Source organism: Crinia signifera, chromosome 6, assembly GCF_055691185.1.
Source record: "Crinia signifera chromosome 6, ASM5569118v1, whole genome shotgun sequence".
Classification (NCBI taxonomy): Eukaryota; Metazoa; Chordata; class Amphibia; order Anura; family Myobatrachidae; genus Crinia; species Crinia signifera.
Genome location: NC_139222.1, coordinates 71025144 through 71041708, shown reverse-complemented (window position 1 = coordinate 71041708; position 16565 = coordinate 71025144). Strand labels below are relative to the sequence as shown.

At 42.2% G+C, this 16565-nt stretch overlaps 1 protein-coding gene across 3 annotated transcripts in view; it reads right to left on the bottom strand.

Annotated features, from left to right (window-relative positions):
• Positions 1-13102: 13102 nt before the first annotated feature.
• The window catches only part of ANXA11 (annexin A11), a 260240-nt gene continuing 256777 nt past the window's right edge, over positions 13103-16565 (bottom strand). For 2 of the 3 annotated variants that reach the window (XM_083146276.1, XM_083146274.1), the window contains 3 exons: positions 15261-15319; positions 13824-13946; positions 13103-13385 (listed from right to left, as the gene is read on the bottom strand). In XM_083146276.1, the coding sequence (XP_083002402.1) occupies positions 13326-13385; positions 13824-13946; positions 15261-15319 (242 nt within the window). In that variant the 3' untranslated portion in view covers positions 13103-13325. Of the gene's footprint in view, positions 13386-13823; positions 13947-15260; positions 15320-16565 lie in introns of those variants that run through there. The other variant, XR_014444389.1, reaches the window with a different exon arrangement.

Sequence of the window (16565 nt, the reverse complement as noted above, 5' to 3'; positions counted from 1 at the left end):
AAAATGCAGTTCTGGCTCAAAATTTTTCATTTTCAGAAGGTATGAAGGAGAAAAAGCACCCCAAAATCTGTGCCCCAATTTCTCCCGAGTATGGCAATGCCTCACATGTGACCAAAAAATACCATTTGGGTGCATGGCAGGACTCAGAAGGGAAGGAGTGATTTTTGGTGGTGGAATGTTGGTGGGTGCTATGTCGCATTAGCAAGACCCCCAAAGCACCAATACAGTGGAACCCCCCCACAAGTGACCCCATTTTGCAAACTACACCCCTCAGGGAATTCATCTAGGGGTATAGTGTACATTTCAAACCCCCAGGGGTTTCACCAATTTTGATACAACTGGGCAGTGAAAATGAAAAATTACATTTTTTTACACAAAAATGCAGTTCTGGCTCAAAATTTTTCATTTTCAGAAGGTATGAAGGAGAAAAAGCACCCCAAAATCTGTGCCCCAATTTCTCCCGAGTACGGCAATGCCTCACATGTGACCAAAAAATACCATTTGGGTGCATGGCAGGACTCAGAAAGGAAGGAGTGATTTTTGGATTTTGCAGCTCAGATTCTGGTGGAATGTTGGTGGGTGCTATGTTGCATTAGCAAGACCCCCCAAGCACCAATACAGTGGAACCCCCCCACAAGTGACCCCATTTTGCAAACTACACCCCTCAGGGAATTCATCTAGGGGTATAGTGTACATTTCAAACCCCCAGGGGTTTCACCAATTTTGATACAACTGGGCAGTGAAAATGAAAAATTACATTTTTGTACACAAAAATGCAGTTCTGGCTCAAAATTTTTCATTTTCAGAAGGTATGAAGGAGAAAAAGCACCCCAAAATCTGTGCCCCAATTTCTCCCGAGTATGGCAATGCCTCATATGTGACCAAAAAATACCAGTTGGGTGCATGGCAGGACTCAGAAGGGAAGGAGTGATTTTTGGATTTTGCAGCTCAGATTCTGGTGGAATTTTGGTGGGTGCTATGTCGCATTAGCAAGACCCCCCAAGCACCAATACAGTGGAACCCCCCCACAAGTGACCCCATTTTGCAAACTACACCCCTCAGGGAATTCATCTAGGGGTATAGTGTACATTTCAAACCCCCAGGGGTTTCACCAATTTTGATACAACTGGGCTGTGCAAATGCAAAATTACATTTTTTACACAAAAATGCAGTTCTGGCTCAAAATTTTTCATTTTCACAAGGAATGAAGGAGACAAAGCACCCCAAAATCTGTGCCCCAATTTCTCCCGAGTACGGCAATGCCTCACATGTGACCAAAAAATACCATTTGGGTGCATGGCAGGACTCAGAAAGGAAGGAGTGATTTTTGGATTTTGCAGCTCAGATTCTGGTGGAATGTTGGTGGGTGCTATGTTGCATTAGCAAGACCCCCCAAGCACCAATACAGTGGAACCCCCCCACAAGTAACCCCATTTTGCAAACTACACCCCTCAGGGAATTCATCTAGGGGTATAGTGTACATTTCAAACCCCCAGGGGTTTCACCAATTTTGATACAACTGGGCAGTGAAAATGAAAAATTACATTTTTTACACAAAAATGCAGTTCTGGCTCAAAAATTTTCATTTTCAGAAGGTATGAAGGAGAAAAAGCACCCCAAAATCTGTGCCCCAATTTCTCCCGAGTATGGCAATGCCTCATATGTGACCAAAAAATACCAGTTGGGTGCATGGCAGGACTCAGAAGGGAAGGAGTGATTTTTGGTGGTGGAATGTTGGTGGGTGCTATGTCGCATTAGCAAGACCCCCAAAGCACCAATACAGTGGAACCCCCCCACAAGTGACCCCATTTTGCAAACTACACCCCTCAGGGAATTCATCTAGGGGTATAGTGTACATTTCAAACCCCCAGGGGTTTCACCAATTTTGATACAACTGGGCAGTGAAAATGAAAAATTACATTTTTTTACACAAAAATGCAGTTCTGGCTCAAAATTTTTCATTTTCAGAAGGTATGAAGGAGAAAAAGCACCCCAAAATCTGTGCCCCAATTTCTCCCGAGTACGGCAATGCCTCACATGTGACCAAAAAATACCATTTGGGTGCATGGCAGGACTCAGAAAGGAAGGAGTGATTTTTGGATTTTGCAGCTCAGATTCTGGTGGAATGTTGGTGGGTGCTATGTTGCATTAGCAAGACCCCCCAAGCACCAATACAGTGGAACCCCCCCACAAGTGACCCCATTTTGCAAACTACACCCCTCAGGGAATTCATCTAGGGGTATAGTGTACATTTCAAACCCCCAGGGGTTTCACCAATTTTGATACAACTGGGCAGTGAAAATGAAAAATTACATTTTTTTACACAAAAATGCAGTTCTGGCTCAAAATTTTTCATTTTCATAAGGTATGAAGGAGAAAAAGCACCCCAAAATCTGTGCCCCAATTTCTCCAGAGTATGGCAATGCCTCATATGTGACCAAAAAATACCAGTTGGGTGCATGGCAGGACTCAGAAGGGAAGGAGTGATTTTTGGATTTTGCAGCTCAGATTCTGGTGGAATGTTGGTGGGTGCTATGTGGCATTAGCAAGACCCCCGAAGCACGGTGAAATGATGAACCTAATAATCCATAGATGTGTGGTATATTTTAAAACACTCCTTTATACATAGGCCGGGTTTGTCGGGGCAAGTTTCACAGTGGAAAATAGTTTCCTTTCTTATTCCCTTTTTATAGCAAACTTTGCACCTTTTTTGTGTCCTGCCCTTTCTTGCAGTGGAGGGGATTTCGTTCGGAAAATGCTGCCCTGGTACAATACGGGGGCCAGTACTAGAAGTACTGGGGCCCTCTGCCTGCTGGTTCCCAAATACTAGGCCCTTTATGACTTCCTCTTGAAAGTGCATAAATGTCCCCCTCTGGCCGGTAGAACGGAATAGCACGTAAGCGTTATACAGTGCCATCTGGATGAAATACACGGCCAGCTTCTTGTACCAGATTTTTGTTTTCCGCAGGGCACTGTACGGCTTCAGTACCTGATCTGAAAGATCCACTCCGCCCATGTACCTATTGTAATCCAGGATACAATTAGGTTTTGAGGTGTGGGTACTGGTACCTCGTACAGGGACGGAGGTGGTACTGTCTCCGTGAATTGTTGTCAGTATAAGGACATCCCTCTTGTCCTTATATTTGACCAACAACATATTTTCGGTGCATATTCCCCTGCTTTCACCCCTTCTCATTACTTGGGCAATGTGCGTTTTTGGGAGGCCTCTTTGGTTCTTGCGCACAGTACCGCAAGCTGCTGTACCTCTTGAACCAAGGGCCTTAAACAGGGGGATGCTAGTGTAAAAGTTATCCACATAGAGGTGATAACCTTTATCCAGGAAGGGGTGCACTAAATCCCAGACAATTTTTCCACTAACACCTACGAGGGAGGGGGGGCATTCTGGCGGTTCAATTCTTGAATCCTTCCCTTCATATACCCTAAACCTGTGAGTGTACCCTGAGGTGCTTTCACACAGCTTATACATTTTTATGCCATACCTTGCCCTCTTACTGGGAAGGTACTGGCGGAATTTAACCCTTCCTTTAAAATGTATAAGGGACTCGTCTATGCAAATGAATTTATCTGGGATGTACATCTCTTCAAATTTGGCACTGAAATGATCAATGACCGGCCTGACTTTGAATAGCCGGTCAAAGGTGGGATCATCTCTGGGTGGGCACTGTGCATTATCGTTGTAATGCAAAAATTTAAGGATCGTCTCAAATCGAGCCCGGGGCATGGCCATACGGTAAAATGGGGTGCTGTACAGAACATCTGTACTCCAATATTGCCTAATTTCTGGCTTTTTTACTATGCCCATATGAAACACCAGACCCCAAAACGTCATCATCTCTACTGCATCTACAGGGGTCCACCTAGCAAATGATGACGTGGGGTTTTGAGCAATAAACTGCTGGGCATATAAATTAGTTTGGTCCACCATTAAATTTATAAAATCATCAGAGAAAAATAATTTGAAAAAGTCAATTTCTCTGAGACCTGTGGAATCAAATTGGATTCCTGGCATGGCCAAAAACTCAGGAACCTGGGGCTCAAAATTGTCTGGTGGTGGGGTCCATACGAGATCAATTATTGGGGGGTGGGTCTCAGCTGCTCTACGGGGGCGTCTTTGAGGGGGTCCCTCATCACCAGAGGAGGAAGAGGAGCTTAAGACGAATCCTTCAAATTCCCCGCTTGCCTCACTGGCTGTGTCAGAGTCAGAGGCAAGCATGGCATATGCCTCCTCCGCTGAATACATTCTTCTGGAGGACTGGGATGACATTTGGGATGACATTTGGGATGCCATTTTTATTTTTGTGTTACTGGTAGTGAAATGTTTCAACACGTGTATAGTGTAGGGGGGGGTACAAACTTTATTTCAACCCGGGGGGTATGTAGTGTGTAGTGTGTATGTAGTGCAGAAAAAAAAAATACTTTATACAAAAAAAAAAAATTGAAGGGGTTAAAAAAAAAAAAAAAAATTGAAAGGGTTAAAAAAAAAAAATTGAAGGGGTTAAAAAAAAAAAAAAAAAGGTCCTGCGCCAAAAATTGAGCACAGATGTTGGTCAGTAACGTCCGTCACTTAACAGCGTTTAAAGGCAACAGGAATTTGATCAAAAAAAAAAAATAGATCAACCCTGTGCCGAAAAAGATGATCAGTGATGTACGTCACTGATCAGCGCACAGTGGCCACAGGACACCCACAAAATCACAGTGTGTGTAAAAAAAAAATTAAAAAAAGACCCCACAGCACACAAAAAAAAAAAAAAGGTGATCAGTGATGCGATACTGATTACCAGTGAGGGGCAGCAGGTGCACAACCTTTGGTGCAACTGACAGTGCAACTGGCAGGTATATATAAAAAAAAAAAACCTCTGCACCCCCAAAAAGTTGCTGATCACCTCAGATATAGTGATCAGCACAAAAGGCGGGGGCAGCAGACACAAAATATATCACTCTCTATCACTCTCTGTCACTATCTCTCTCTATCTCTCACTATCTATCACTCTATGACACTGCAGCAGCAGCACTGACAGTTATATATATGAAAAATAACCCCTGCACCCCCAAAAAGTTGCTGGGGGTGCACAAAAGGGGGGCAGCAGACACAAAATATAGCAGTCTCTATCACTCTCTGTCACTATCTCTCTCTATCTCTCTATCTCTCACTATCTATCACTCTATGACACTGCAGCAGCAGCACTGACAGGTATATATATATATATAAAAAATACCCTGCGCCCCCAAAAAGTTGCTGATCAGTTAATTTATACTGATCAGCACAAAAGGGGGGGCAGCAGTCAGTTATATAAAAAATATATAGCACAATCTGTCACTATCTCTCTATCTCTCTCTATCTCTCTCTCTCTATCTCTCTATCTATAACTCTATTACACTGCAGCAGCACAAAATATAGCACTCTCTGTCACTAGGCCTCTCTATCTCTCTCTATCTCTCTCTCTCTATCTAATAACTCGCAGCAGCACAACACAGCACAACACAGCACAGCACAGGATGTCACAAGAAGAAGCAAGATCCAGGCAGTGATCAGGTAAGTATTTAGCAAGGTTCTGGTCAGTAAATGGCGACAGCTGGGCACGGTGACCGCACTGCACGCTATTCCAGACCGAAATGGCGTCTGCAGTGCAGTCACCGTTAGTTTAAACCCCCCTCCATGGCTGTGATTGGTCCGTCGGTCCGACGGACCAATCACGGCCTTTGGGGGCGGGCGGGGTGAGGTGGGGTGACACCAGTGTCACCCTTACACCCCGCGGTGATTGGTGCTGTACTTTACAGCACCAATCACCTCCGATCCCGTGTCACCGGCGAACGTTATTCGCCGGTGACACAGAAAACGCTGTAATTGGCTGTTCACACTGAACAGCCAATCACAGCGATCGCCGACGGGGGGGCGGCATCGCAGCCCCCCCTGGGCATGCAGGGACATGTCTGCTGTCAGGGACAGCAGACATCGTCCCTCTGTCACTGCGTCTCTAGACGCAGTGACAGTTAGAAGTCATGACGTATATATACGTCATGTGTCGGGAAGTACTTCCCGGCCATGACGTATATATACGTCAAATGTCGGGAAGGGGTTAAGGAGAGATCCAGGAGCCAACCATGGAGAGGTGTATATTAGGTACACCATGGGCATGGGTCCAGTATGCATCTTGGTCACTGTTGGGCATGGTGATAATGTTCAGGGCATTTCGCTGGACGGATCTGAATGAGAACTTAAAATGACACTAGGTAGCCACCTCTTGGCTCTGTTGGAAGAGCCGTCAAGCTTAAAACAAGAAAAGGATAAGAAAAGTTCAAGTAATGCTAATTGCACAACCAAACTCAAGCAATGCTGGGTACCTCAGCTAGTTAATAAATAGCTGAGAGTTCTTTTAAAAAGAAAGAGTATTAAAAAAAAAAACATTTAATTTAAGATAAGTGTCCATTTTACTCTTGTAGCTCCACTACACCTCCAAACCTACCCATGTTAAAAGACAACAGCGAAGAAACAAATCACAACAAAATAAAATAAAAAATTAGAGGAGAACAGAAGGCATAAGTAACAAAAACTCTAGGGCAATGTGGGAAGAGAACAAAATAATGAAAATCAAAGTAAAATCATTGCAGCAGTGATGCTTGGCTGTGCACATATCAGCCACAATCCATACATCGAACAATGCACATTTTCCTGGACAACCCAGCAGCACACTGCCAAATTGACTGAGGTGCTAAGTAAGTCACCTATAGCTAAGCATGGATGAACCTAAAACATGGTCCTATGGGGTACCTTCAGGACCGCGTTTGAGAACCTCTGGTATACGGACAACAAATTAAAAAATTACATTACACAAGGGACAAGGACCAGTAGTGCTAACATACATACAGCGAGGGGACAAAATGGTGACCAATTGAAAGAGGTGAAATGAATCTCATACATATGATTGTACGGAACGCACATAATGCATTGTACAATTACCTAGCAACAAGGAAAAATAACGCGGTTATGATGTGGCCTGTATAGTTAGAGGTTATTTTTCCACAGAGCCTAAATAAAACCAACAGCAGAATTATAAATCTAACCATGGAAGGGTAACTTCTGTAACCCTTACCTAGCTCCTTCACATAGCTTCCGTCATCATTTGTTTTTCTTTTGTGAAGGGTTGGCATGGGATTTGATTTGGCAATGGGTCAGTCTATTGAGGAAATCCTAAAATAGAAAACTCTGTACATTCCCAGTAGTTATAATGTGTTACTAAAAAGGAAAAATGTTCTCAAAATAACCTCACACATCAAATTATTTAATTCAGCAAGATGTATTTGTGAATAGTTTGCCTCATTTTAGGGGGGGATCCTTTTAGCCGGATAGTTTTTCCAATGAAAAAAAACAGAAAAAAACAAACAGTTCAGATAGTCACCATTTTAGCCCAATGCTGAGCTAGTATTGGGCTATCCTATTATCACCCATTTTTTTTCCATCTGCAAAATGTGCCACGATTGTCCAGTAACACATGGTATCCAGGATAAGTCCCGGACCCACATGTTATCGCCGGTGAGAAGGCATGCTAAGCATAGTGGGCAGATGTATCAAGCTTCAAAAAGTGATAAAATGGAGAGTGATAAACAACTAGCCAACCAGTCCCTAACTGTAATTTTTCAAACCCAGCCTGTGATATGACAGTTCGTTGCTGATTGACTGGTTGTTTATCACTCTCCATTTTATCACTTTTTGAAGCTTGATACATCTGACCTAATACCTGATAAGTGCCAACATCGGAGTGATCAGGTCGCCGGCTAAGAGGATAACAGGATAAACAAATAGCCCCTGCAAAGCGATTAGCTGTGGTAAATAACATATGCTAATAGGATATCTCCCTAAAAGTGCGTACACACGGGCAAAAAATCGCTGGCAATATGGTCGCTGAGCTATCCTATTGCTCCGTGTGTACACAGCTTTAAGTTTTGAATGGAACTGAGACAATTGTACTTTATAACAAAACAAACACCATTTACAACACTCTTAGCATGACAAACAGGAGCCTCAGAATGTAGATAGTAAACATATTTAATTGCATATTAATTATCTGTGAACATCTTTGGAGTCTTTATAAAGTTTTAGCAAATCGGTACAAAATGGCATCATTGCTAAACATTTCATTTCTTACACTGGAGCCAACAACGCGGTCTGTAATTAATTTCCGTGTACAGATATGGTAAATAAGAGCTAAACATAAACTGCATCCGATAGCTCAGTAATATGTCTCGGGGACTTCAACGTAGTTATGAATCCTAGTCAGGATAGGTGGAATTGTAAAGGGGGTAATACTCATACCAGCAGTAATTTTGCTAATTTCATCCATGAAATAGGGTGGAGAGATGCTTGGAGGGAAAGATACCCCTCAGTTAAGCAATTCTCTTGTTATTCGGCAACATTCCACACTTTTTCAAGAATCGATATGATCTTGGTCTCTGAGAATGTGTTGAAGGTTATTGAATCAATTGAGTATAAATCACAAGGCATTTCTGATCACACTCCGATTGTAATGCAGCTAGATACTAGACAACAGCGCGGGTTTACTTTTTGGAAATTACACCCATCCTGGATCCCCCAACTGGGTGGTTGGGATGATTTTGGTGGGCTGGTCGAAGAATTTTATAGGTTTAATGAGGGAACGGCTCAAACTAACCTAGTCTGGGATACCCTAAAGGCCTATCTGAGGGGTAGTTTGATTAAAAAAGTTGCAGGGGTTAAAAAGAAAAATTGTGAAAAAGCATAAGATTTGGAAAAACTAACACTAGACAAAGAAAAAATATATATAGATGAAAAGACCGACTCTGCACGACAGGAATGGTTGATGGTAAAACAAAGGTGGGTAGAGCATCTACAGGTAATGGTCAACCAGAAGCTGCTGAGACAATCCCATCAGTTCTACCAAAATAGCGACAGGGCGGGTCGGTATATGGCCTATTTGACCAGGGCCGATAAACCCTCTAATGTTATAGTTAAAATCATCTCGGAGTCAGGTCAATTATGTGTAACTCCAAGTGACATAACTCAAGCCTTCAGGGAGTTTTATCAACACATCTATCAAACAAGAGTTAATACCGCGACGGATTCCCTGGTTAACTATTTTAATGAAATTAAACTTCCCATACTATCAGATGAGGAGAGGAGTGTATTGGACTCCCCCTTCACGTTAGAGGAGGTGATTGAGGTGATAAATTCTCTACCGGTAAATAAGGCATCAGGGATAGATGGACTCCCAGGGGAACTGTACAAAGCCTTGGTTGGCAGCCTTGCACCTAAATTGTTACAGCTCTTCCAGGAAATGGAAAAGGGAGGCGCCTTACCTAACTCCATGTCAGAAGCCATTATTACGTTAATTTTAAAAAGTGGTAAAGATCCCTCCCGGGTGGACTCCTATCGGCCAATCTCCCTGATGACGGTAGATGCCAAGATTTATGCTAAAGTGCTGGCAAATAGGCTCAACAGGGTGATTGGCACTATTATCCACCCGGATCAGAATGGCTTCATGTTGGGGAAGTCCACGGCTAACAATCTTCGTCGGGTTTATACATATCTACAAATGGCAGATATGGTCGGCCATGAAGTGGGGGTAGCATCGTTTGACGCAAACAAGGCTTTTGATTGTGTAGAGTGGCCTTATTTAAAACAAGCTCTACTGGCCTTTGGAATGAGCAGTAAATTTGTTGATAGAGTGTTTCTTCTATATAGCCACCCAACTGCACGTATATTAGTTAATGGTTACGTCTCTGAGCCATTTTCGTTAACCCGAGGTACGCGGCAGGGCTGCCCATTATCGCCCCTTCTTTTTGCAGTGGCTATGGAACCGTTGGCCTGTAAACTAAGGCAAGGAATTGGGACGGTGGGTATCGGTCATAATATTATATCCCTATATGCCGATGACCTCTTAGTTGGACTGGTGGATTATGTTATAAAACTCCCTGAAATAATGGCGATTATTGGTGAATTTGGCCTCTATTCAGGTCTTCAAATCAATTATAGTAAATCTCATTTATTAGTGCTCGGACCAGCTGGAAGAGACGGGGCGTTGTCTAGTCTAGGAATTCCCTTAGCGGAAAAAATTAAATATCTGGGGATTACGATCTCTAAAAATTCTAGAGATTATATAATAGACAATGTCGATCCACTCCTGGAGGAAATAAAAAATAAGTTTAAAAGCTGGCAGAGACTCCCACTTACATTATTAGGGCGCGCCAATTTGGTTAAAATGTCTGTCCTGCCTAAGTTGCTCTACATTTTTACACATTCCCCCATCTACATTGGCGATAGTATTTTTAGAAGGCTTGATTCAATGGTCTCCACATTTATTTGGCGCAATAAGGCCCCTAGAATTAAAATGCCCACGCTGTGCAGACCTAACATTAAGGGTGGGATAGCACTGCCGAACTTCAAGCTTTATTATCATGCGGCTCAAATGTGTCATCTTGCTGGCTGGGTTATTAAAAATGAGAACACTGAGGATCTGTTAAAATTTATAGAAAAGGCTGTCCCAGGGCTAACTCCACTTCAGGCCCTCTTGATGAGAACCACTTCAAAGTGCCTCCCCCCATTATTGAAACAAGCCAGGAACATCTGGAAAGGGGTAGAGAAAAAGTCCCAATTTGAGGGGATTGACCCAGAATGTCATATTTTCCAGCTCCCCCAACTCCAGAACTTGAAAATCCAACAGGGAAGCAGGATATGGGCTTACTATGGGATCACTAGGTTGGGTCAGATCCTTGTGGATAATAATTTAAAATCCTTTTCTCAGCTACAGGTAGAATTTGGGGTTCCACAAGGAATGTTTTTTAGATTCTTACAGCTGAGAAGCGCTATCCAGTCTGAACATCGCAGAGTGCCCTTTCAAATAGTAGAATCCCCTGTGAAAAAGTTTCTTGGTAAGCTACCATGTGGTAAACGGTTGTCGAGATGTTATAGGTTCCTGATAGATCTTACCTCAATAGACAACCTAGAGGACTTAAGGGTTAAGTGGAGTAAAGACATCCCTGAAGTAAACGAGGTCAATTGGGTAAAAGCCATAAAAGTTTTGGTCATGGCTACTAAGTCACTTAGGATCCAACAAATTCAGTTGAATATCTTTCACAGGATATACTATACACCAGACCGAATTAGTAAGTTTTCAGATGGATTAGGTAATAGGTGTCCCAAATGTAAGATAATGGGGGGCAATTTTTGGCATTTGATATGGGATTGTCAAGCCTTACAGTACTTTTGGCAGGGAGTGGGGAGGACCCTATCTGAACTTGGGATACCAAGATCATGTATTCACCCTAGTGGACTCCTGTTGGGTATATGGCCTACAAACGCATTGAAGCAAGCGGACAGTTGTCTAGCGATTAATCTATGCGCAATTGCCAAAGCAGTAATCGCTAAATCTTGGATGTCACAAAAGGGACCGGATATCCAGGCATGGTACAGCATGGTTAATAAAATGATTGAGCATGAGAAATATATCTATGTCACGGGAAACGCGGTGGAAAAATTTTACGGGATATGGGGGAAATGGATTTACTCTCACTACAACACAACATTGTAATTTCTAGTCATATTCTAGGATCTAGATTTGAAAATGAAACGCACCTGCACGTGGTACTTACTGAATCGAGGTATAGTAACTTACTTATCAATATAACTAAAGGCCCCTTATAGAAATTGTTGGAAGTTTGATTTGATGGACCTTTCACCTTTTTTTCTTTTTGTTTTTCTTCTCTCAGTTTTCTGCTATTCTGGTTGTCACGAATATCTACCTATTAATTTGATATTCACTTTTTATTAGTGTAAGCACTAGGTAAATTAGTGTTGGTGATCGATTTTAGATATGAATCACGCTTGGCCATTGATGAGCTTGGGGTGTTCAATGCGAAAGTAGGATTAACTATGTGTTAGATATCGATCTTCTCCCTACGAGGCTATGGTATAATAGTTGCTGCGAGTCGATGAGTTAGGACCATTTTAACTGAAACTAGCATGTTGGCCTCTATACTTGAGAATGTACTGTAAGCACTTGTAGTATATGTATTTGTAACGATTGGTTATTGTCTTTATATGTCTTGGGTACTGTCGTTGTATGTATTGTCCGTTTTCTTTTTTATACACTGTGTTATATATGAAAATTTAATAAAGAATTAAAAAGTAAAAAAAAAAAAAACATAAACTGCATCCACTCCTGTATAGCAGAATCCATCATATACAACATAAACTTCACAATGTTAAACATGGAAGCCGGATCTACATTTCTGTGTGTTCTTTTACAGCGGTGTCAGGTAAATAATACTGCACTGAGCAGTAAGGAGTAAAGCAGATCTAGACCTGTAATGCAGCACATATCACATGACACATATATGGCTTGAAAAAACCAGCACTGGTTTGGAAAATTCATTACATTCTACTGGCATTTATGTCAAGCATTCCTATGCGACAGCATGTTTTCATATTCATAACAATCCTTCACAAACTGGCTTCAAATGAAACGGTTTTGCCTTTCTCAACCCATCAATTAACAATTTAAGGCATGATTAGAAGTCTTTTATTTCTCTGCTTCTAATATGGGGTAGATGTATGAAGCAGTGATAAGGGAGGAGAAGTGATAAAGTGCCTGGTACTTTATCACCGGCCAATCAGCTCCTAACGGTCCCCTTTAAACCCCAGACTGTTAAGTAACAGTCAGGAGCCGATTGGCCAGTGATAAAGAAGTGATAAAGTACCCGGCACTTTATCACTTCTCCTCCCTTATCACTGCTTCATACATCTACCCCATAGTTACTTGCCAATTGCACATAAAAAAGGGTTCCACGTGTTCCCATAGAGGCTCGTTGAAGACACATTGTGTGTGTGACTGTTTAAATCACTAGCATGGCGTGTTTATTGTTGGATGACATAATTATAATAATCGGACATCAAAATTAATTATTAGAAGACACGGCTCATCTGACAATTGGTTAAAAAAGGCAACAGCTGTCAAGTAGAAAAATGCTAAAAGACAAACATATTACATATGAGCAAGTAGAAAAATTAAGGCCAGGAAGGAAACCACTTTGGAGGGGGGGGGGGGGGGGGTGCGTGAGGCAAAGTTTTGTTTGGCGCATTTACAAAGAGAGTAACACAAGTATATGAAGGTGTTCCTTCCTGCCACACTGACCGCTCCAAGACACACTGTAATCAGGACTAGGCCCCAGTTTAGAAGTTGAGTGTATAGACCAAGAGTAAGTTAAAAAAAAAAAAAAAGAGAAAAGAAAAGAAAAAAATGGCTCGCAATAAAGAGGAGAAAACCATCGCGTGCTCAGTCATTGCCACCACAGAGCTTCAGCAGGGTCTTCCTGTAATCTCCAGAAGTGTCTCCCTATGGAAAAGGAGGAAATGTTCAAGATACAGACCCATCCATAGTTACTCTATCACTGTAATAATAAAACCGTATTGGACAAAAAGATTAATGTCCAATCCCACTTAAACTAGCAGTTCCAGACCAAGGCCTAAAGTAATGGGCAAAAATGAGGCATAATAACTGGATAAAAGGTGAAAACATTAAGCAAAACCATGGGACTAAACGGAATGGTGTAAATATTTGGACTACCATTTTGTGACGCACAGGTAAACACAGTTACTACATAGTTCCCAGGCAAATATAGAGATCAATACTAGCGTAGTAATAATGGCCCGCACCCATTATCCACAAAGGTTTCTTGCCATCACAGTTCCTGTTCAATTATTACATACTGTAAGATCACTTGGCGTAATGAGTGTACAATACAATGTGGATGTCTGCGCTGTACATTCTTACCGTGATATCTGTATACAGTGACTTGTTATACATCCGTTTGTATTCCTGCCGGATGTCTAGCAGATCCACCTCACTGCGAGACACCAGGATACGGATCAGGGTCTTGTCTTTTGTCCCAGCGCCCTGCACGCAAGCATAGATGGGTTAGAACTCTGCATACTTCATATAACACAATAAAGCGAATGGCATCTCATAACCCAGGGAGAAAACCTGTTTGCCAAATTAAATAAACCTATATAATAAGTTGAAGAATGTGTGCATGTCTGTCGCATTGCAGAGCCACCAAATTTGGTACTCAGAGCTACCAAATTTGGCAACAAGGTACCTCTGGACCTGCTGGTGTGCACCTCACAGCCATTTTTGGGAAATTTCACTTAGAAATGTAAAAAAACACCAAGGTTCTATTTCCCTTGATTGACGATCTGGAGATAAGATAGATGATCCGGGAAACAGATGATGAAGGAACACCACACATTTTATTGCTGAGTGTGAATGCAAAACACATTCTAACATTATGGTGGAGGTTTTAAACAATTAGGAATAATTGGGGATATACATATACCACACATCACACACACGTACACAATGTACACACACACATACACTTTTAGTAGCGCACCTCACACACTTACACATTGGACAGATACAAACAACACATACATTACATAACACACCCCACCCACATACACTACAACACACACAAAAAACAGTACCACACACACACACACAAACACACTAAAAAGAAATGCATCATTGGGGCTAAATCTCAGGAGTGGATGTGGAATTCATCAACACACAAAAGCTATCAAGTCAGGAGCGGTGTGTTTAAAAAAACACCACCACAACTGGTTTCGTTACTGTCATTGAGTATCATTGCAAACACATTCTATCATTATGGTGGAGGTTTTTAACAAATTACAATCTTGGGCCTTTGGCACAGCATAAGATGACATTTTACAGCAATTTTGGAAATTTAAAATCTCCAAGGTTTTCCTGGGGTGGGTCAGCTAGTCAGCTACAAAAGGATACTCTAGGTTAGGATAGACATTGGAAGATGATGGTAAGCAACCATCGACTTTCCAGATTTGATGGGAGTAATTTTCAAAGGTTGCCAATCATGAGATGGTTGTGATCCCCATTCAATGTTGGCCTGTCCTTTTTTCCCACCGTGAATACCCGGAAGTGGTGGCTGCAGCTCAGCTAATGTGTACGCCCACTCCCTCTGCACAGGCACACAATATAACCAATCGCATTGCATTTGTTGTGGTCGTAGTCCAACAACCATTCGATGCCGGGCTCCCAACGTTCAGCTCAAGCCCAGGATACATCCACTGTGCTAATGTTTTATACTGATATATTTAAGGGATTAAACAAGGGTCATTCATTTTAAACAGAACTAAACTCTGAGGCTTTTCGGAGTATGCAAGCTTGCCTTACCTTCATTGCTTTGTAGAGACGTTCCGCAAAGAAAGCAGATGTGTTTTTGAGGCATTTTACTAAAAAGACACAAAGTACACACAATAAGTACAACTACAGTGTTGCTAGTTAGTTACATGTAGCGCTGTGATTAAAGAGATAAATATCCTGCAGGTGCTATAATCCGCAATTACTGGGTGGATAAAGTAACACTGGGGAAGGTATGGGTTATGCGTCATGCTAGGAAGCAATAGCAAGTGTATTGTGGCAGATTTATTATTATTTTAAAGCAACATCGCTTGGGAACATTTATTGGAATAAAAGAAACCGAAAACACCTGACTGTCCATGCAGCTGCACCATAGCTGGTGATCAGACTTACATAACCGCACTGGAATATTAGTCAGCAGTAGGTCAATGTTAGGCCTACTGGTTTCTGACAGAGATTTGGGTAAGACCAACAGAGAAATGCCAAATGGTTTAAAGCAGCGGTAAATTTAGCGATCAAGTCGCCTCTAGGCATAACATTATCAGTTGCCCCCATCAAGTCACTGCCCTACTCATGTTAGGGGTTCCTGATTACCACAGCAACACTAGGCATGAGAGCTCTGCTATGCAGGGGAGGGGCGCGGCACAACATGCTCACTTACACAAGAGCCCTGCTACGCGGATGGCCAGATGATTTTTTTTTTTTTCGTTTTTTAGTCATCACAAGGTGAAGACTCAAAGAAGAAGAAGGCATTACTAAAAGATGAGGCCTTTTGGCAGTCTTGGGTACTTCGGTTGGCACAAGAGAGTCATTTTTCTGAGCCATAGACAGGCAGCCTTCCTCAAAAATAGCTATCTATATTACGTTTTTTTTGAGCCCACAGGTGGTATTTCATGCCCCATCGTCCACTACTGCATGGTGGGAGAATAAATGTGTGCAGCATTGCAAGCCCAGCGAGGGGATGCGGTACACTTAGATGGTGTTCATGTCAACTGTGTTGACAACCGAGACAAAAAAAGTGGAAAAATCATGTCAACATTTTGAATGTTGAACTCTCCATTGTCAACGTAATGCTTGTATCAACCTTCCGACCCGGGCGACCTTCAAGTGTTCACCTATTTCAGGTATCGACCTAAGGACTATTGACTTTCCATGGTTGACCCAATGCATGTCGTCCAAAATTGGAGAACCAATGACCCATACCACTAAAACAAAACCCTTGTATTCAAGGCTTAGGGATCTCATAAAAGGATATTTTATCCTAACTACTGTTCACACCAGACGCCCCCCCCCCCCCCCCCAGCTCGGGGTAAAGGTTGATTTACGAGAACACCTCTT